At 45.8% G+C, this 21,923-nt stretch overlaps 1 protein-coding gene across 2 annotated transcripts in view; it reads left to right on the top strand.

The window, feature by feature from the left end:
* Positions 1-399: 399 nt before the first annotated feature.
* The window catches only part of Fnip2 (folliculin interacting protein 2), a 118,633-nt gene continuing 97,109 nt past the window's right edge, over positions 400-21,923 (top strand). For both annotated transcript variants that reach the window (XM_052731301.1, XM_052731299.1), the window contains exon 1: positions 400-561. In XM_052731301.1, coding sequence (XP_052587261.1) covers positions 464-561 — 98 coding nt within the window. In that variant the 5' untranslated portion in view covers positions 400-463. The remainder of the gene's footprint in view (positions 562-21,923) is intronic.

Genomic DNA, 21,923 nt, shown 5'->3' with positions numbered 1-21,923 from the left:
CTTCCTCCGTGCTCCTCCTCCTCCTCCCTCGTGCTGCTCCCTGGCGCTCCTCCCCGCACCCGCCACGTTCCTCCCCTCCCTCGGGCTCCCCTCCCTCCTCTCCTCGTGCTCCTCCCTCTCCCGCGTGCTCTCCCTCCTCCTTCCCCCGTGCTCCTCCCCCTCCCTCGTGCTGCTGCTGCTGCTGCCGCCGCCGCCGCTGCCCTCTCCGCGCTCCTCCTCCCGCGGGTGCGAGCTGTCAGCCGGGCGGGCCGGCTCCGTCATATGACCGGCCGGCGGCCGCGGCACCGCACCTCCCGTGCACCTCCCGTCCGCCCGCTGCAGCGGTCCCGCGCTCGCGCCCCCACCCCCCCGCCCCCGGGCGGCCGCGCCCCCGTCGCCATGGCCCCGGCGCGGCCGCCGTGGGCTGCGCGCTGAGCCGCCGGGTCCCCGAGCGTGGCCGCCCGGGGCCGCCCGCGTGCACGCCATGGCCCCGACCCTGCTCCAGAAGCTCTTCAACAAAAGGGGCGGCGGCGCGGCGGCCGCCCAGGCCCGGCCGCCCAAGGAGGAGCCTGCTGCCTTCAGGTGAGTGCGTGCGAGCCGGCGGGAGGGCCGCGCGGGATGGGGACCCCCCCCACCCCCCCCACCCCGCGCCGCCCTGTCCCCCTCCTCCCGGGCGGGACCCCCGCGCCACCTCGTCCCTTTTCCCCCAGCTCCTCCCGGGAGGGACGCCTGTCCCCTCCGTCCCGGTTCTCTTGGGGGAGACCCCACGTCTCTCTGTCACCTCTCTCCAGGTGGGACCCTGGCACCATCCTTCTCCCTCCTTCTCTCCCTCCCAGGGACCTTCCAGGTGGGACTCCGGGGCCTCCCAGTACCCTCTCTCCAGGTCTTTCAGGGTCCGAGAGCCACGAACCACCCTGTCCCCTCTCTGCTGTTTCCCCGGGGTGGGACCCCAGCGCCGTCCTCCTTCCCTGCTTTCCAAGTCTGTCCCCAGCTGGGAGCCTCGGGGACATCCTCTGCTCTCTTCCCCCAGGTTCCCCACAACATTTCCCTAGATTGCTCCCGCGTCCGAGCACCTCCGGGGGCCCCTGAGTACCTGCCAGGGTCTCTGGAGGGAAAGTCACCTGCATCTCCTCTGCTCCAGAGCCTGTAAGCTGTCATTTTGCGGGCAGCTCCCACCTCCTGAGTATGTGACAGTATTTTGAAGTTGTAAAGGGTGGAGCCATAAAAAAAAAAAAAAAAAAAAAAGCAGCTTCTTTCTTGCAGTGTATGACAAGCTCGCCAGCGGAGGAATAAAGTGTGTAATTTCCTCACCAGTTACAAGGCTGATGCCGCATGATGAGTGGAAAGGGAGGGAAATGCTTTTATGAAACCTCTCAGGGTCTAATTTAACAAAGCTGCAGCAGATATTTAATAGTTCATCTTCAGAACATACACCTTTGAATTAGCATGTATTAAGAAGCTTGCTCAAGACCCACAGTTCTAAGTGGCAGGTCTTGGCGTTTTGATCTAAGCAATGGACTTGGAATCTAGTCTTTAAAATCCCCATAGTTATGCTTTTGGGTAATAAGTTTCCGAAGATGCTTTCCGGGGTCCTGTACTGTTTCTCAGCACGCTTATGTTGAGAAAGTCATTTATTTGCTGGTTAAGTTTTCAACATTAAAAAAAAAAAATGAACACACTATATCGATTCTGGCATTCTGGTGGTGCTTTTTGTCCAGAATGTCTGCAAAAGCAGTTTATTGTTGAAGAAGTCTAGAGTCAGTACAATAAGCCTTTTAAAAGTTAAAGTAAAACTTTGAAATTATTACTATTATTTTAATATTTATTTAATATTAAATATTATTTAATATTTTAATATCACTCTGGTAGTCCAGGCTGGCCATCTTCCTGCCTTTGCTTCCCAAGTGCTGGGATCACAAACCCGAGGCATCACATTTGAAATGAATTTTGATCAAACTTCATCTTCTGTATTGTTTAAAAATTTTTTTTTTATTTAAAACAGATACAAACCCTCACTAGAGTTATACAAGATTTTCTTTCGTTTTGTGTTTTGACACAGAGTCTTATGCAGCCCGGGCTGGCCTCGATCTCCTCCTGATTCCCCTCTTACTTCCTCTCAAATGTATGTATTACATTAAACATGGGTGCCGCCATGCCTGGCTCCAGCTATGTGAGAACGAAACGTTAAATAGACTGGTATTTGTGTGTGTGTGGTGTTTGGGAGGGAAGTTGTGAGGGTTCCATGTATCAGAGTCAATGTCATTACAGAGAGGCAAACTGAACCTGATGGTGTGGGTAGGGAATTCGGTGCCTTTTACCTGTCTGCCTACTAGTGCTGCTGTATAACTTCTCAAAATGGTAGGATTCCTTTGAAATCAGGATGTGTAATTTCTCCTCTTTCTTCCTGGAACCCCAGACTAGAACGAGGTGCTAGGTCTGGCGAGAAAAAGGCCTGTGTGATCCAGGTATCTTCACTTTGGCAGCCCTCACCAAGGACTTTTAAAGTCATTGGAGTGCTGATGGAGATGCCGTGATGTTGTTTCTCGAGTTCCCGGCCTGTTTGTCCGCCACCACTCCCTCTGTGGATAAGGTTAAATTTGGTGCATTTTGAGCAACAACAAAAAAGTTGTGACTATATTTAGGGCTTGGCCATATTAGGAAAATTGATTCCCACTTTGTGAGCACGTTATTAGTACCGTGTTTTGACTTCTCATTGGTGTATAAGGAAGACCAAAATTATGCCATGGAGTCTTTCATTTTTTTTTTTTTTTGCATGATAAATTCATTAGTGTGTATTGTGTGCATGTTCGTGCACATGTTCAAACAAGTTCCACAGCATGCATGTGGAGGTCAAGGGACAACTTTCAGAACTCACTTCTCTCCTACCATGTGGGTCCTGGGACTCGAACTCAGGTGATCAGGCGACAAGTACTCTTGGCTGCTGAGCTACCTTGACAGTCCCCATGTAGTATTTCTTTTCTTTTGTTCACCGCAGTTTTTTATTTTTAATAAGCTTTTTGAGGCAGATGTTTTTGAAGAATTTTGAGATTCCCTCTCCTCCTTTTTTGAGACAGGGTCTTCAATAACCCAGGCTGGGCTAGAAGTCAAAATCTCGGTCCTAATGTGATCAGATACTGGGGTCACAGATTCACCACCATGCTGGGCACTTGTATGACCTCTGTTCTTATCTGGGCTTTTCCCTCCTCCCCGCATCCACATCGTCCTGTAGTTTTCTTGTGTGTCAGAGGTAATTTGTTGTCTGAGTGAGTGGCCGGAACCTCACACTGCTTCCAGATCATTCTCTGTCAGTCATCACTTACAGAGCGTCATCACAGTCAAGATTCCTTCTTACACATTTTCTTTACGATCTGGAGAAAACACCCATTTTTTTTAATGGCCTTGGTGGGAACAGAAAGGAATCAAGAGAGGTTGAATTTACAGTCTGACCCAAAGCAGTCAGGAAACAGGATATAATTGTAATATTTCTGAAACCTAGACCTTGCTTAAAATTATATTGTATTTGGCGTTCTAGAAGGTTTTGTTTACTGGTCTTCCAAATGCTTTTCACTTTTAATTAATTGGTAAGTATCTATTTGAATAACTCTCTGGCCAAGTCCGAAAATGAATAGAATTTAGAAATAAGACTTCTGGACTTAAGGTCAACATGATTACGTAGGACTTCAAAAAAATATTTACTTTTTTTTATATATGTGTGTTTGTGTGTCTGAGTGTATGTATGTGCATCAGATGCATGCAGAAGCTTTCACAGGTGTTAGGTCCCCTGGAGTTACAGCTGGTTGTGAACCTGTGTGGATGTTAACCAAACTTGAGTCCTCTGCAAGAGCAGCCAGTGCTCCTAACCACCGAGTCATTTCTCCAGCCCCTACATAGGTCTTTTTAATGGTCAAGGTATATCCAGTGTCTTCATATCCGGCTCATATTTGAAACATTATATTATCTTTTTTTTCCCCCATGTACTGAGGACCAAACCCAGGGTCTCATGCATGCTAGTTAAAAGATTATCTTAAGATTGTTTTCATTGTTTTGAGACAAAGTCTCTTTTATTTTACTTTATTAATTTTTTAAAATTTATTTTACATACCAACCACAGTTTCCCCTCCTTCCTCTCCTCCCGTTCCCTCTTCCCACCGCCTTTCTACACCCCCCTCCCCCATCCACTCCTCAGAAAGGGGTAGGCCTCCCATGGGAGTCAACAAAGCATGGCATACCAAGTTGAGGCAGGACCAAGGTCCCCCCCCCCCCTTCAACCGCATCAAGGGCTGAGTAGGTCTTGAACTCTTGATCCTTCTGTCTCTATCTCCCAAATGCTGAGATTCCCAGTCTGTGCCACTGTGCATGGCTCTTATATTATTGTTATTTATTTATTTATTTATTCATTCATTCATTCATCGTTGGGCCTCAGACTGAATCTACAGCCTTGCACATGCTAGGAGTTTTCAGGTTTTGATTCTTTGGGTTTTTTGAGACAAGGTCTCCTGTAGCCCAGGCTGGTCTGGAACTTCTGATCCCCATAGATCAGAATACACTTGAAGGTATTTCAGTTGCCGGCATGTGCTATCATGCTTGGTTCTTGTTTGTTTTTTTGTTTTGGTTTTTGGTTTTTCGAGACAGGTTTCTCTGTGTAGCCCTGGCTGTCTGGATCTCGCTCTGTAGCCCAGGCTGGCCTCGAACTCACAGAGATCCACCTGCCTCTGCCTCCCAGGTGCTGGGATTAAAGGCGTGTGCCACCGCCGCCCACATCTTGTTTTGTTTTTTAAATATCTCTGGTAAATTATTGGGCCAGTTTCCACTTGAGAGGTGGTGGGAAAGATGGGCTGTTAAATGCTTTCCTCTCTTCTGGATTGGTTAGATGAAGTGAATATCCCGTCAGACACGGGGAGCAGATGAAAGCATTGTCACCGCTCGGTAGTTAACTGAGTAAATGCCACCAAGAGGGAGATCTGTGGTAATTAGCTGTGTAAATATCAACAAGAGGGAGCTTACTTCTTTCCTCCAGTCCTGAATACCTAAGGCCAAATGGCCTAGTTAGTGGTAATCCCCATTCGTTCTGTTAGAACAATTCAAATAATCTGTTACAGGGCTAGGATAAATATAATTAAATCCACTTATTACCAAAGAGCTGCTAATGCCAGTTTACAGCTTGGCCTTGCACCTGTACAAAGCCTTCGAGGATGCCCATGGCTGTGTGCCCTAGAGTTCAGGGTGTAAAGGACAACAGATTATATACTAAGATGAATAAACAGACATACTCCAGGAATGATGACAAATATATACATAAGCCTAAATCTGAGAGAGAATACAGTTTTATACTCAGTTCAAAATTAATTAATTGTTATTGCCATTCACTGTTATTATGGTAGGCATGATTTGGGCAAGATTGCCTTCCTTCATATTGCCAGGGTGTGGTTATTTCTAATGGGATTGTTCTATGGCAGAGTAGAGAATATTCTGGGAAAAAAAAACATGGTTTGTGTTCTAGTAGACCCCCTCCCCCATGGTGTGTGTGTGTGTGTGTGTGTGTGTGTATATGAGGTGTGATGTGTATGTATGTGATGTATGCATTTGTGTGGGCATGAGTGTTCCACAGCATACTTGTGATCAGAGGTGCATGTCCTGGCTTTCCATCTTGCTTGAGACAGGGTCTCTTTCTGTTCTTTTTATGCTGCCTTTTCCACTAGTTGACCGGAGGTAACAGACCTTGTGCTGTGTGGATGGGTTGTATATGGGTTCTGGGGATTCAAAGTCTTGTTCTTAGGTGTCCACGGCAAGTGCTTTACCTACTAAAGCATTCCCCAACCTCATACATTCACATTTATAATGCCCATAAAATAAGACTCTATAGAGATGTCCTTGCCTGCCACTGTATATCTATCTACTGGCTTACTCTTGATGTACGTCCTTGTTTTGACATATTATCACATATTGTGAGAGGTTATTAGTGATTTTAGCAGAGGTGAATAAGGAAACTATGCCATCCAATGCCCTTAGACTATCTAAGCACAGCGATGCATGCCTGTAATCCTAGCTTTCGGGAGGCTGAGACAGCAGGATCAGGAATTGAAGGCTAGCCTCAGTTTTGTAGGGAGTCCGAGACTAGCCTGGGCTACATGAGACCTTGTCACAACACAACAAAGTAAACAACAAAAAGAGATCTTGGAAGACAAAATAGGGAAGCCATTTAGTCTTGCCTCATGGAACATGTTGACATGAAGCTGAACAATAATAGGTCTAGATTTTCTCTGCTTGTCCAGTGTTAAGTCATGTGTAAAATGATACAGTCCTATATGAAAGATTTTAGGTGAGGAGGTAATAAAGTGGGTTAGAAAACTCTCAGAAAGAACAGAATACAACTCAAAATGATTTTAAGCAGTAGCAACTCATCTTAGGTAATGAAGTTTAGTATTCCTCTTTTGACGCTTTTCTAAACATTGAACTGTTTCCAGAGTCTGCTTTCTTCCTGTGCAGACTTGAAGTAGATGTTTTTTTCACTTGTTTGTACAATTCTTTTGATTGCTGTTTTGTTTCCACACTGTTGATTTTTAGCCTTGATGCAGTCAGTGGTAAAACACAGACCCTGTGATTTCAGAGACGCATTAAAGACAAATAGCAGGCAGCATTTCAGACCCGGACACATGTGACTGCACATTCAGAAATACTTCTAGTAATACAGTACTTCCCCCCCCCCACCCCCCCCCCCCCCCCCCCCCCCCCCCCGCCCCCAGTTATTTGCAAGTTGTTTTTTTTTTCCCCACCCAAAGCATTTATTTAATGGAGCAGATGAAATCCACACTTTTGTAGAATTTCGTAGAAAGCTAAATAGTTCCACTGTGCAGCTCTGAATTTGATAGGTATGTCAAAGACAATGGGTTCTGAAGCTACAGCCGTCCGTGAGAAGACACTGTGTTGTGTAGTACAGGGGTCTGATGTGTTTTTTTTCAATGGCTTTTCATCAACGTGCTTTAAAATTTTCACTGGTGTATGTTAATTATACGAAGCAATGGGTCTCATTCTGGCATTTTCATACATGTATACAATATGCTTTGCTCAAAACCATGGTTTCTTTATGACATTTCCATAAATTCTGTAATGTGCTTTCTTATGTTCAGTCTTCCGCTGCCCTTCTCTTACCTCCCTTCTTTCCTCCTGGTTTTTATTATCAAGAATGAAATTTTAGTGAGCTGGAGATACAGCCTAATTGGTAGAGTACTTACCTAGCCCACAAGAAACTCCGGATTCAACCCCAGCACCACATAACCTGGGTGTGGCGATGCACACCTGTTATCCAGCACTCGTGGGGTAGAGGTGGGCGGGGGGAGCAGAAGGTAATTCTTGGCTACATAGCAAGTTAGAGGCGAGCCTGGGGTACACTAGACCGGACCTAAAAATTAGGCCTCTTCGTTAAGATAACTGAAAGCTCCTGCTGTTACAATAACACGCTTGTTGTGAGATTTAATATATTTTAAACACAAGTTCAGTACAGGTCTTAGGAGGGCAGTTTTGCTGCTTCCCCTCTGTCTGTGAGGCCCGGAGTGGCCTTTCTCTAGAACTGGAGCATAGTTCTGTTGCTGAGTGCAGGTTCCCAGCTTTCCTAGGGAAGTCTGTACAGAAGGGTGACAGGCTCTTCTTTTTTTTTTCTAGAGCTTGAATGAGAGACCTGGGTTGGATTTTTTTTTTTCTTTTTGTTGTTGGTTTTTGTTTTTTTGAGACAGGAACTATGCCGCCCAGCCTTGTACCTGTTGTCTTCCTGCGTGAGTGAGCCTCCGCAGTACAGGGCTTATAGGCGTGAGTACTACACTGGGCGAGGCTAGATGTTTATAAAGCAAAACCATGTAATTATGTTTTTGTGATTGTTTTCCTGTGCGTCAGGGTGTCGCTGTCTAACCTGGGCTGGGCTGGAATTTGATGTGTAAACCAGACTGCCTTCCCACTTGGGCTGGGCAGCGAGTGCATGGCTGCTGTAAACCAGTTCTAACGTGGGAGTTTGCCGCGTGACACATTACTGTTTGATGGAGTTTGTGGGGTTGAAATTTGGACCTGGACATGTGCAGAACTTAGAGTTGAAAGGAGAATTTTTTTTTTTTAATTGTTGTTAGTTCAGGTTGTGTTTCATGGTTTGCTTCTAAAGGTCAGCTTAAGGAAGCCACTTTGTTTCTTGGCAAGGGAAGTTTTATTTAAAAAAAAAAAGGCTCCGTCTTGCCTCCTTGCTTTCCTCCAGTGCTTTGGCTGTCAGCCTGAACTGCTGGTGGTTGCATAGGAGGTAGGAATGGTAATGTGCATCACTTCTCTAGCTACCGTTTTTCTTCTCGTGCTGTAAAAAGGGACCCACGACTTACAGTGATTACACAGGGGCTTTGCCTAATGTGAATCTCTGGGCCTGGGCTGTGAGGTCATGTTCTGGGCTCTAAAAGTGAGTTGGTAAGTTCCTCTTTCCCAAGCATACTTTATCTCAGGTTTGTAAAAAAAAAAAAAAAAAAAAAAAAAAAATGATTATTATATAAAAGAGGAAAAACAGGATGGACTTTTCCAGCTCACTGGGCATGTAATAGTGATTTCTCTCCACCCCACCCCATCTGTAAATGGAACATCCATGACTCACCATGGCCCACACAGGCACTTTTGTAACCCTGCTTGAATTGGGGGGTGGGGGGGTGGGATGGGGATGGAAGGAGATGGGCTGGCCTCCCCTTTGTTCAGGCAGATTCTGTCCAGCTGCCATTGTATGGACTTCTGCAAAGGACAGTGGGCCTTCTCATACATCATGCTACACAGCTTTTTAAACAGTGCTTTCTGTTTGTTCCGAAAGAATGCAGTAAACCAGTGTAATGAAAGTGCAGCCAGTAAGAATGTAATGTTGTACATTAGTGTTGTGTAGTAGAGTGCTCTTCTGTTACGTAAGATTTTAGTATTAAGAGCCAGGGGGATGGTTCAGATGGTTCAGGGGGTCAAGGTGGTTGCCATCAGGCCTGAGGACCCGAGTCCAGTCTCTGAGACCCACACGGTATAAGAAGAGAACCGATTCACAGATTGTTCATTGAATTCTATGTCTGTGCCATGGTTGTATGTCTATATACACACACACGTACAAATAAATATAAAATTTAAAACTGGACAAAATTTAAAAAGTATTTTAGTATTAGCATCAGTCTGAGACCCTCATATTTTTTCTCTAAGCTGTATTCCTTTCATTTGGATTACATTTAGAATCTTTATAGTTTTTTTTGTGCGTGTGATCTTTTTTTTTTTAAGGGTGGGTGTGGCTGGGGATTGCTTTCTTTGAGCTGAACTACATCCCTAGCTTTTCAATTAAAAATAATTTTTTAAAGTTGCCTAGACTGGTCTTAAACTCTCTTGATAGCCCAGGCTTCCTGGAAGCTTTTCTTTTTTTAAAAAAAAAAAACAAAAAAAACCCTCTGTTGTAGCTGAAGTTTTCTCCAGTCCTGCCTGGCCCACGGTCAGGACAAATCTCTCTCACTGGCTAGTCCCACAGCCACTCAGACCCAACCAAGTAAACACACAGAGACTTATATTGCTTACAAACTGTATGGCCGTGGCAGGCTTCTTGCTATCTAGTTCTTCTATCTTAAATTAACCCATTTCTGTAAATCTATACCTTGCCACATGGCTCATGGCATACCAGTATCTCACATGTTGTTTCTCATGGCAGAGGCTGGCAGCGTCTCTCTCACCCAGCCTTCCTGTTCCCAGAATTCTCTTCTCTGCTTGTCCTGCCTATACTTCCTGCCTGGCTACTGGCCAGTCAGCATTTTATTTATACAGAGCGCTATCCACAGCACTCTGTCTCTCTCTGTCTGTCTGTCTCTTTCTCTCTCTGTGTGTCTTTTTGTCTGTCTGTCCGTCCGTCCGTCCCTCCCTTCCTCCCTTCCTTCCTCCCGCCCTCCCTCTGCACTTCTGCCTGTGGGTCCTAGGGGTGGAACTCAGGCTGTCAAGTTTGGTGGCAAGCACCTTTACCCCCGAGCCATCTTACTGGCCCTCTGCCTTGAACTCTTGATCTTCCTATTTCAGCCTCTCAGTTGCTGGCTGGGATTATAGATATGTGCCATCACACTGTACCCATGATTTGCTTAATTCGTAAATTAAGCTCTGAATTTGTACCTAGCATATGGCTGTAGAGTGGTATATATATATATATATATATATATATATTATATATCTTTGAAAAATGATTTTTTTATCACCTTAACCTAGAATTAAAAAAAATACTATTTTATTCTGTTTTTACTTATGTGTATGAGTATTTTGCCTTCATGTATATGTGTATACTACGTGTATGCCTGGTGCTCACATAGACCAGAAGCGGGTGTCCAATCCTCAGGAACTGGAGTTACAGAATATTGTTAGCCATCATGTGGTTTGGTTGAACAGAACCTATGTCATCTGCAAGAGCAGCAAGTGCTCTTAACCACTGACCTATCTCTCCAGCCCTGGATTTTTAAAAATCATAAATAAGAGCATGTCTGTATTTCATAGATCTTTAAATTAATGGTCATTGCTGCTTTTTAATCTACTGATACCTAATAGAAAATGAAACCCAGTTACTTGGCATCACAGTGTGGTGGTGTTTGTTTTTGCACAGTTTTGGGGGGTCCACCACCCAGCTCCCAAATAAATCACACAAGGAGACTTATTCTTACTTGTGATTGCCCAGCCTTAGCTTGGCTTGTTTCTAGCCAGCTTTTCTTAACTTTAGATTATTGTTGTTCGAATCTTAGACGGTCTTTTAATAAAAAACCCAGAGCCAGATATCAGGGTGAAAACTGAAAGACCAGAGAAGCAGAACAGCCAGCCACTAGCTCACCTCTACAAAATCCTCAGCCTAAAGAGAGTGAGTTCCTGTTTCCTCACACCTGCTATACCTTTCTCTGCCCTGCCATATTACTTCCTGGGATTAAAGGCACGTGTGCTTCCCAAGCAAAGGCATGAGATCTCAAGTGCTGGGATAAAGGTGTGTGCCACCACTATCTGACCTCTGTGTCTAATGTAGTGGCTGGCTCTGCCCTCTGATCCTCAGGCAAATTTATTCGATACACAATATGTCACCACAGATTATCCTGTCTACCTTTTGCCTCTGGGTCTTTCCTGTTCTGTAACTTCTGTCAATCTTACTCTTACTCTGTGGCTGGCTGTGTAGCTGGGTGGCTGCCCCTGGAGTCCTCCTCCTTCTCTGGATCCTAGATCTTTTGCTCTCTCTCTTCCGTCTCTTTTTCTCTTCTTCCAAATATCTCTTTCTATATATTCTCTCTGCCTGCCAGCCCTGCCTATCCTTTCTCCTGCCTTGCTATTGGCCAGTTCTTTATTAAACATCAGGTGTTTTAGACAGGCACAGTAACACAGATTCACAGAGTTAAACAAATGCAACATAAAGAAAAGTAACACACCTTAAAATATCCTACTACAACAGTGCCTCTGGGCACCGGGGCTATAGAAATTCATTCTCCCAGAGTCAATAGGGAGCCTGCATACCTGCTAGGAGCTTGGTCTGATCCAGTAAACTTAGTTGCATGTTGTTATGGCAACTATTGGGTTTTTCACAAGTTGGGGACAGGTTAGATGTTAACCTGCACATTTCTCAAGCAGGGTTGGTTTAGGATGTGTGAGGAAAAAGCTACAAAATCACTAGTCTAGTCTCTGTAGCGTTTAATACTTTAGATCCCAGCTATCTCTCTGATGTTCCCAGAAAGTTGGGTATTCTCTTTTTCTATTATGCAGACAAACCTTTGGGGCTATAGGGTAAAAGCATTGTTTAGTTCTTAATTAACTGTATTTAATCATTATTTTATATGATCTGGACTGAGGTCCTCATGCTTTATTGACTCAGCCATCTTCCCAAATCTCACATTATTATTTGACCTATTAGCTCAAAAGAAAAAGCTCTTGTTCATGATGATTTAAAAAAGATGTGTGTTAGGCAGACATTCTTTAGGCAATATCATTATGCTGATTAATGACAAACACTCACTAGTTGTACAGTAGGAAAGTAGCAAAACTACGGTGTTAGCTTCATAGGATACCAGGTGATGTGGAAATGATTACGACTATGTTATAAACTGTTTACTGTAGATTAGAAATTCCAAAACTGTTTGGTATCGAAGTGGTGAATGTGTCAGTAAATATGCAAATAGATAACCAAGAACTAAAAAGCTAAAAGGAAGTTAAAAAAAAGTGTCGTGGTGGGGTGATGATGGTGGACAAACTGCTTAAAACAATGAGGAGGGAGCAGATGTATCTGAGGCTGTACAGAAATAGTTCCAGAACTCTTCACCCTCAGTGTGCTGAGCACTGTTCTCGCACATGGCTGATTTGGAGAGTGTGTGGAGGGATGCATCTGACTTCTGCTTGCTCCAGCTAACACTGTTAACATGCACACGAGCTCTAGTTGGTGCAAATTCACAATCCGTGATCTGTCCATCATTGTGCCTCCTCAAAGCCATCAAGTCCAGTTTGCATTGGACTTGGATCTTAATGCTGCTGGCTTGGCTTCCTGTGCTCCTGTCCCGGATTCCCTGAGTGCTGGGATTGCAGGCAGGCATGGCCACACTGGGGGCCAAGCTTTAGGCTATATTTTAAATTTATTTCTTTACGTTTATTTCTTCTTGAGGGGGAAGCCATGAATGTGTGTTGGCGCGTGCGTGCTGTGGTGCAAGTGTAGAGATCAAAGAACCAATCTGTGGGAGTCTTTCCACCACGTGACTTCTGGGGACCAGACTCAGATCATCAGGCTCAGGGGCGAGAGTGCCTTTACCCACTGAGACATTTCACTGGACTCCGTCATTCTTTACTCCCTTCTGGTAGTGAGTTTCACAGCTGGGAGAATTGAAGTTAATATTGTTCTTAACATATACTAGCAATGTGAGGTGGAGCAAGCTGGACTTGACCTTCTTGTATGCTAAATTAGCATGTTGTGGCCTTTCCCGAGGAGCTGTGAGGAAATAACTGTTCCCTCCAGATAAGGCGCCAAAGAAATGAGTCCATCCAAGTCTAGCTTGGTCAATCAGTGAGTTTATTGGGTTTACTTACAGATGTGACGTTGTGAGTGATTCAAGGGCGGCTGCATCACCAGAAGGTCCACCTGAGTATGCATGAGGACTCCAGAAAGTTGTGGCCCCAACTCCCAGGCTGTTTACTAACTCCCAGCAGTTACTAACTGCTTATACGACCTTAGGAGGTGGTCATGTGAGTCTCCTAAGATCTCTGAACTTCCTCAGCCTGGTAAGGTTGGAGGGATGCCTGAGTGGTCAGCTCCCCCGGTCTTCAGGAGGAAATGTTTGAACTCACAGGAAATAGCTGCAGAACATGATTAATGCTGATTGAGGGTTCTTGCCAAATCATATCAAGGTTATCACTCATCAAAACTGTTGAGTCCCACTCACCAGACTGTAGCAGGTAATTTCGTTGTGAGTGAGATACTGTCATGATGTGTCTTTCTGTTTTAATTTGGGTGGCGGAGGCGGGTTGAACCCAGTACCTCACACATGCTCACATGTGTTTGCCTACTTAGCCATGCCCTGGCCTCTGGTTACTTCAGAAAGCTTCATGTGCAAGGTACTGAGCCCCCAGCTCACCATTTTCTTTCCTTTTTTCCTTGTAGATTTTCTTTCTTTTTATTTTATGTGTATGAGTGTTTGCCTGATATGTATATCTGTGCATGCAGTGCCCATGGAGGGCAGAAGAGGGCATTGGCTCCCCTGGGACTAGAGTCACAGATGGTTGCGAGCTGCCATGTGGGTGCTGGGAATTAGACTCAGGAAGATGGTTCTTAACCACTGAGCCACCTCTCCCTCCCCCTCACTCTTTGCCTTGAAAGGTTTACCCCAGAGCTACCATTAGTGAAGAGGGCACAGCTGTCCATGAAGATAAAACCTTGTTTTCTGCCCATTTGAAAAAAATACCTGGAGCAGGACATAAGGCTCCACACTTGTAATATCAGCATTTGGGAGGCTGAGGCAGAAGGAATGAGAGTTCGAGGTTAGCCTAGGCCACAAAATGAGTTCTAGGACAGCCTGGCTACAGTGAATCCCTTTGACAAACAAAACAAACAGTCTTGGATGTGGGGCCTTGATCAGCTGTGACCTAAACCTTTGGGAAAGTAGATTGGCACACACACATTTCTCCCTCCTCTCCTCAGGAGTGGGAGGGGGCCATTCACTCACTGTGTTTGGCTCTGAGTGGCGTACGTTATCGTGGTTGGGACTCTTCTGGTCCTGTGGCGTTTGGAAGCTTGGTCCAGCTTAAGGCTGAGGTTTGCATCTGAGTGTAGTATTATCTATAGGCTGTGGTGCTCCTATTGCTGCCTCTGTGGGACAGATGGATAGATGTACAGGTGCCTTTTCAGGGAACACTGGACAGGATGTGGAAATGAGGAAGAGTGAATTATAAACACGAGAAATAATAAAACTAAGTAGTCATACTTACAGTAAGGTCAGGGTCTTGAGCCTGAGTCACCTGGGAGAACGGTAGCATAATTAATAGAAATAGGAACTTAGAAGGAGAAACGGCTTTTAAAAGGGAATACATATATTTGGTATCAACATGAGTTGTCTAGAGATGAAGTTGACCGCCTCTGAGTAACACCGTGTGAAGTGAGATTTATCAGAAGAGGTGTTAGCTAATGTCGGTCAGAGTGCCAGAACTCATCTTTAACTCTTGGAAGCCTTTCTTTTTCTACCCTCCCCACCTCATTACTTTGCTAAAATTGTTTCTCCAAACTCAGTCAGCTGCCACCTCTGATTGTCTTTGCTGATTGCTTTAGGGTGGATGCTGGCCCCGCTTAACTTGTGAACTCAGTGTTTTATTCTTTCATGTGGCAGTTAATATGCTCCAAGCCTGTTTTCTTTTGAACATATGTATGTGTAAACTTCGATTTTGAGGCATGTGCGAGGGTGTGGGGACTAGAGAAGAAAAGTGGAAAATGTTTGGGGGGCCGCTGTGAGTGAGAGGCGCAGCAGGGGAAGGGAGGGGGGATCTCCCAAGTGCGGTGTGCATGGACATTGTGGGAAACTGCTACTGTGTAAGCTAATTTTAAAAGTAAAAGTACCCTTAAAAGTTGTAAAATAAAACACAGTGCAACTACTTTAGAAAGCAAAACGGGTGGAATTTCATTTGTATTTCTTTTTCAGACTGTTCAGTTCTGTGCTGTATTTGTTGACTGGTACTTCTGGTTTTTCGGGAAGTTAAGTTTTTGTGATTCTTTATGTGTTTTAGGTATTAAACCCTCTCACCCTGGTCTCAAGTATAGCTGATAGAGTGTTCTCCCATTCTGTAGGCTGTCTTGTCTGTTATTCCATTGACAGTTTCTTTTGTTCTGTAGAAACATTTTAATTTAGTGTAGTCCTGTTGGTTAATTTGGGGGACTATTTCCTGTACTATTGAGGTCTTATTCACAAAAAAATTCCAGTCTGTACTTATATCTTCAGATGTTTTCTCTTAGAAGTTTCAAATTTCTGGTTTCTTTGTGTCCTTTGGCTCCATGGTCAAGAGCGTCGGGTGCTTCTCCAGAGGGCCTGAGCTCTATTCCTGGCACCTATGTGGTGGCTCAAACTGTCTGTAACTCCAGGCTTCTGGGGTCCAGTGCCCTCTTCTGGTCTTTGAAGGCACTGCATGCATGTGGTGCACAGATACACATGCAAACAAACACACACAAATAAGTCTTTACAAATTAAACATCCCACATTGATTCCTTGGTCCAGTTTGACTCCATGTTTGACAAACCAGCATCTGTATTTATTGTGTAGGACAGGAACCAGGTGGCTGTAGAGCTAGCAGGCGCTCTCCTGGATACGGCAAGATCTGGTACATACGTCTTCTGACTTCTGTATCATGCCTCTGCTGGTTTGCTGTCTTGTGGGTATGGAAAGTGTCCCCTCCCCCTCCCCAGCCTCCATTCTGTACTCATCGAAGACTGTTATTTTGTTCTGTGACAGGGTCTTTTGTAGCCCAGGCTGGCCTTGAACTCACTCACTGTGTAGCTAAGAAGGGTGTTCAACTCCTGATCCTCCTGCTTCCCCATCTCAAATGCTAGATTATAGGGCATTGTCATCAATGACACCTGTGCCGTTAGTCTGTGTTCTTTTGTGGTGTTCTCGTTAGGCATTTGCTTCGTTCTGGCATTGGCAGGACAGTTAGGTGACTCTTAGGGTCAAACCTGGCCTCCTTCCCTTGGCTAGCTGACTCCTTTATGTGTCTTTCCCTCCCTTCCCTCAATCTACTCTAGTGGATTTACCTCAGTCCTTGACACAGTGTGGACTTTTCTCTCCCGGAAGGTTCTTTGCTTGGGACTTGCCCTCTCCTTCCTGTCTTTGTTCCTGTTTCTGCCGTGTTCTGTGTAGCCTAGGTTGGTCTTGAACTCATGATCCTCCAGCCTCAGCCTCCAGGGTGCTTGGATTACAAGAGCACTCCACCGTGCCTACTGCCTGTCATTGCTGATCATGCCTCTGCCGACTATGGTGGTTAAGAGTCAAGCTGTCTCCCCGAACCCGGAGATCTTACTGATTGGCTAGACGGGCTGACCAGCAAGCTGTGGGGACCCCCCATTCCCTGCTCCCAGCAGGTCTAGGGTGACAGATGCGTGCCATTGTGCCAGGCTTTCTGTGGTCCTCATGCCTGCACAACAGGCACTTTACCAACTTAACCACACACACCCCTGCTCCCAGCCCCTTTGATCTTTTGCTTGGGACTTTTGGTGGGTAATTTTAGTAGATGCACGTGACAGAGAAGATCGTCTACTAGTTTGACCGAGGAAGTTTCTAGAATTATAACACGTGATTGTGTAGTACACTTTATCCTTCTCTGCAAGAAGTGGCCTCTCAATTATGGACAGGCCTCTTGAAGAGTTGAAATTTTTTTTTTTAAACTCCAAAGCCAAAATACTATATTTGGGCCAGGTGTTGTGGCACATGCGTGTAATCCCAGCATGTAAGAAGCAGAGGCAGCAGGATTGCTACAAGTCTGAGGCTAGCCTGGTCTACATAGTCATTTCTAGGCTAGCCAGGGATAAGGAACAAGACCTTGTCTCAAAAAGCTAAAAACAAAACAAGCAAACAAAGAAAAAAAACAAACTAAAATACAGGCTAAAGAGATGGCTGAGCTATTAAGAGCACTGGCTGCTCATGTAGAAGACTTGGGTCCAGTTCCTATCACCCGCATGGCAGCTCAAAACCATCTGTAATTCCGGTTCCAGGAACTCTGACGTCCTCTTCAGGCCTCTGAAGGCACCAGGCATGCACACAGTGCACATCCATATATTCAGACAAAGCACCCACACACATTAAATAAAGAGAAATCTTTTTTAAAAAAAGCCAGAAAACAAAAATTGTTTAAAATGTTTATATTGTCTACTTGTTTTGGTGTGCATAGGCGTGCCGGTGCACAGGTGCACACATTCTGTGGTTCACCATGGAGGTCAGAGAACAATTTCCATAGTTCTCACCTGCAATGATGTGGGTACCCCAGGATCAAATTCAGGTCCTCAGGTTTGGCCAAAAGTGACTTTATTGGGTAAGCTATCCTATTGACCTCCCCCCAAAATACTTTTTTCACATATACACCCCCCCCAAATAATTTAGGGTTTTTTGTTTGTTTGTTTTTCTTTAAAGAAGTCACCACATTAGCTGCTTTTGTGCCGCTGTGGCCCATTTCACTTTAGAAGGATTTAGTTGAAGGATTCAGTCCATGGTTGTTTGGCTGCAGGTGCTCGGGGAAGACATGGTGGCGAAGGGGGCATGTGGAGGAGCTTCTTCGCGGAGGGCAGGAAGTGGAGAGAGCGCAGTTGCAGCATTCCTTAAGCAGACCCTGCTCCACTGGCAACAGGAGAATGCTAAGCTGATAGACCATTGTAGTCTGCCGCTAATGTGCTTATTACCCTGGCTCCCTACCTCCTGCTCTCCGGACCACACTCAGGATTTCCTGGCATTCACTTTTTGTTAGTAATCTGGTGTGCGGTGGCCACAATATGGTGACCCAAAGGCCTCTTCACCTTAGATGCTCATCCTTGGTCAAGAGTGAAAACAAGGTGACAGGGAAAAACTTCTGCCACAGGTGAATGGCTTTTGACTGGAGGTGGGAGAGTCTGTTTTTTTTCAGCTGCAGGGATGGTGGCAAGCGCTTAATCCTGGCTGGGTGAGGTGTTCAAGATGAAGGGGGTCTTACCTTGGGGGTAGGGAACCTGGTAGAGGACAGTGTGATAAGAGTTTGTATGCACCCGCTTGAAGCCGTTCAAGGTACCTTGGAAGAATAAAAGCAGCCATCAAATGCAGAAGAATCAATTAGGTTTTCCAGGCCCAGCCGTTTGATGGCTAATCTTGGTTGTCAACTGGACACACCTGGGAAGAGGGAACCTCAATCAACCAATTGCCCCCTTCTGATTGGACCGTGGGCACGTGGGGGGGGCCGGCTTTTTCTTGATTGCTAATTGAGGTAGGTGGGCGCACAGCCCACTGTGGGTGGTACCTTTCCTAGGCGAGTGAGTCTGGGCTGTATAAAAAGGGGAGCTGAACAAGCCGCGGAGAGCAAGCCAGAAAGCAGCATTCCTCTTTATCTCTGCTTCAGTTCCTGCCTGGGCATCCCTCCGTGATGGACGGTAACATGTAAGCCAAGTAGCCCTTTCTGTTCCCAGGTTGTCTTTGTTCAGTGTTTTATCACAGCAACAGAGAATAGCAGTGAGAAGTAGAAGAAGTTGACGGGCCACCAGCTGGGCCTGATAGTTTCCCTAAGGTCACACTCTCTAAAGAGCAGTGTGCGTTTGCGCGCGTGTGCGTGTGCCGAGGACGAGAGCAGCACTCCCTGAGGAGCGTTTCCCCCGTAGCTCACTTACTAAGATGATGGCTTTGGTGGTATTAGCCATGTGCTTTTATCATGATGCTTCCGATGCGTGCTTTGAGCGAGAAGGCTAAACATAAAAATGAACTTGCCTGAACTGCCTCGCCCCCACCCCCCACCCCCCCCCCACCCCCACCCCCACCCCCCCAGTTGGGAAAAACAACTCATTTTCAAATTCACTTTCTCCTCTATTCTCACAACACAGACACTTCTGACCTATGTGAGGTTCTTCACCTAAACGAAGCTGGTGAGCAATCAGTTCTGTGTCAGTGGACGCCTCTGAGGTGTTCAGGTCCAGTTCAGTTTTGACACTGTCTAGCTGCATATCCATGGGGAGGTAGCATCGTGTCCCACAGGCTGAGGGCTTAACCACGAGACTCCTCCCTGCAGATGCCAGTGCCGGTCCCAGGTGGTTTCACCTGTGGTTCTGGCCCACCAGCTGTAAATCAGGGTTCCCACAATCCTTTCTGCAGGGTTGATTAATGGGCTTGAGTCATTCACAAAACTCAAGGAAACGGGTAGAAGCTATGGCATCCTTTTGGAACATGCCATCCTCTGAGAAACTCCATGTGCTCGTCTTCCTGGAAGCTCTTTCAGACTCCTCCTTTGAGGTCCTTGTGGAAATATCACTGCATGGACATCATGGAAGCATGGCCCACTGTGGAAGTGTGTGTGATTGACAAGGTATGATCTAATGCTAATAGATGGGGTGGGACACCCATCGCGAGGCCTGTCTGTTCAGATTCTTTAGCCTTCCTTTCTCCTGAGTGTGGACAAGACCCCATCTGAAATGAGGGTTTTATCTCCTAGCAGACAAGGTAAGTCAGGAAAAGGCGGGAAAGATGGCTTTGGGGAAGAGGGATTCTGGTGCCTGTGGCCTGCTGCTCTGGGTTCTTATAGACTGACGATTCGTTTCCGGAGCTGGAAGTCTGAATGAGATGCCCTGCAGGAGATCAGTGTGAGGTGGTTTATTCCCCATCATTCTGTCAAGGAGTGTAATGGGAGCTGACGGCACACCAGGATGAAGACACAGGAGGCCTTAGAGAAAAGCTCAGCAAAGGGTCGCTGGGCAATTTAGGTCTCTTTGTTGAGCAGAGCCCTTCATTTTACATTTTTCTTTCAGTTTTCACTTTGTTTTTGAGCCTGTGTGTCCTATAGCAGAAGCTGTCCTTGAACTTGCTGTGCAGTCAAGAATGGCCTTGACCTCTTCATCCTCCTGCCTCTGTGAATGCTGAGATGGTAGGCATGTGACACCAGGCCGAGGTCTCTATGTGTGATTTTGTATAACTAAATCATTATTAGAATATGTTGCCGGTTTTCTGAAAGCCTAGCCCAAGGGAAGGGGGATGTGTGGGTGGGAGAGGAAGGTGGAGAGGCCAACAGTAAGTGAGGCAAGGTGGTTGGTTTTTTTGTTAGTTAGTTTTTAATAGGGATTGGTGCTTTCTCCTAAGCACTGATGTGGAGGCCCACAGAGGTTTCCTAGTGAGATCTGAGCTTGCTTTACCCAGCAGGGCTGCATTAGAGGATTTCTTGACCACGTGTGTGGTTCCCAGGTGATTGAAAGAGTTTGTACTTGGCTGTGCTGGGGGAGGTCTTTTGCTCCGCTCCTTGGCATTCCTATAAAAAGCCCCTTTGAAGAGACAGAAGGGGCCGGTGGATAAGGATCCAGGCCCTCCCGAGGCTATCCTGTGTTTCTATCGGTCTCTCTCCCCTCTATCCTTCTATCTAAATATTTCTCACTCCTACCTCCTCAGGAGTACTCTGGGCCTCTCACACACCAACAGACATGTTGTTTCTAGTTCTCATTGTAATCTTATCTTTTATTTTTGGTGTCCACAAACGGTCTAAACTTTAGATGTTCCCTTTACACTGAGAATGTTTTTCATTTTGTTTTTACTTAAATTTTATTTTGTGTGGGGTGTATGTATAAGTCAAAGGAAAACTTGTGGAAGTTGATTCTCTACGACTACCATGTGGGGTCTTCAGGGTGCCAGGCTTGGTAGCAAGTGCCCTTATCAGCTGGGCAATCTTGCTGGTCTGAGATTGGTCGGTCGGGGTCTCTCTCTCTCTCTCTCTCTCTCTCTCTCTCTCTCTCTCTCTCTCTCTCTCTCTCTCACACACACACACACACACACACACACACACACACACAGCTTGTATGTTGGCATATTTTGGGATGCAGATGCTTTGCTACTTATCAACCACTGTGAAATTCTGGAAATTTTCTCTCTGCTGTTTTTCCCTAAGCTTACAGGTTGTAATGCCTCCTTGCTCAGACTGTCAGTGTGATTGTCAGCCGTTCATTCCCCCACATGCTCTGCAGTTTGTAAAAGAGAAAAGAAAGTGCAGTTCATCCCATCTGCAGAAGGTTTGAAAATAGGTAAAAGGTGGTGGTATTGGGAGCACTGATGGAGCATTGCCCCTCTGGAGATGAGAGATGGTGAGACCCAGAGATACGGATTTATCCAGTTTTCCTCTTTGTCTGGAAACTTTCTTCCCTGAGAGGAGGCAGAATTAACTTTGAGTATAGTTCTTGCTGACAAATATTTATGAATGCCTTCTGTATTGCAGGAATTGTGTTAGATTCTAACAAGAGGCTGTGAAGTGAGACATGTGCTTTCAGGGAGCTACAGTTAACAAATGAACAGAGTTCATACTCCTGTGGGGTACCGACAGTGGAACCCCTGCTGGTCCACCTGCTCACTCCCGTGTGTTTGTAACCCGCAAGGCTGTGTTCCACAGGACTGCAGAGAGAGCCCCTCCCCCTGCAGAGGGTGAGATGGATGTACACTGTATAGGTTTGTCATCTCCTGGCTCAATTTTCGGTTCCCTTGTCATATGATTTTCGTTATTACGGTATTTAAGTCTGGTGAATATACGACTTATGGTCCAGCAAATAGAGGTAACGATTCTTCTCAGTTCTGTTTGTGTAGGAGTTGGGGAGACGGGCAGCTTCCTCCCAACTGTCGCTGATAACTTTGGACCCTGCATTTCAGCCATCAAGCACTTTGCTACTCACCAGGGGTTGGGATTCCTTTTTTTCCTCACTGGTCTCAGTGATGGAAGCTGGAAGTGGAACAGAGGCAAACACT

This window comes from Peromyscus californicus, unplaced genomic scaffold (genome assembly GCF_007827085.1).
Source record: "Peromyscus californicus insignis strain IS unplaced genomic scaffold, ASM782708v3 Scaffold_9__1_contigs__length_137607984, whole genome shotgun sequence".
Classification (NCBI taxonomy): domain Eukaryota; kingdom Metazoa; phylum Chordata; class Mammalia; order Rodentia; family Cricetidae; genus Peromyscus; species Peromyscus californicus.
The sequence above is the reverse complement of the archived record's forward strand: the minus strand, read 5'-3'. Positions and strand labels throughout refer to the sequence as shown.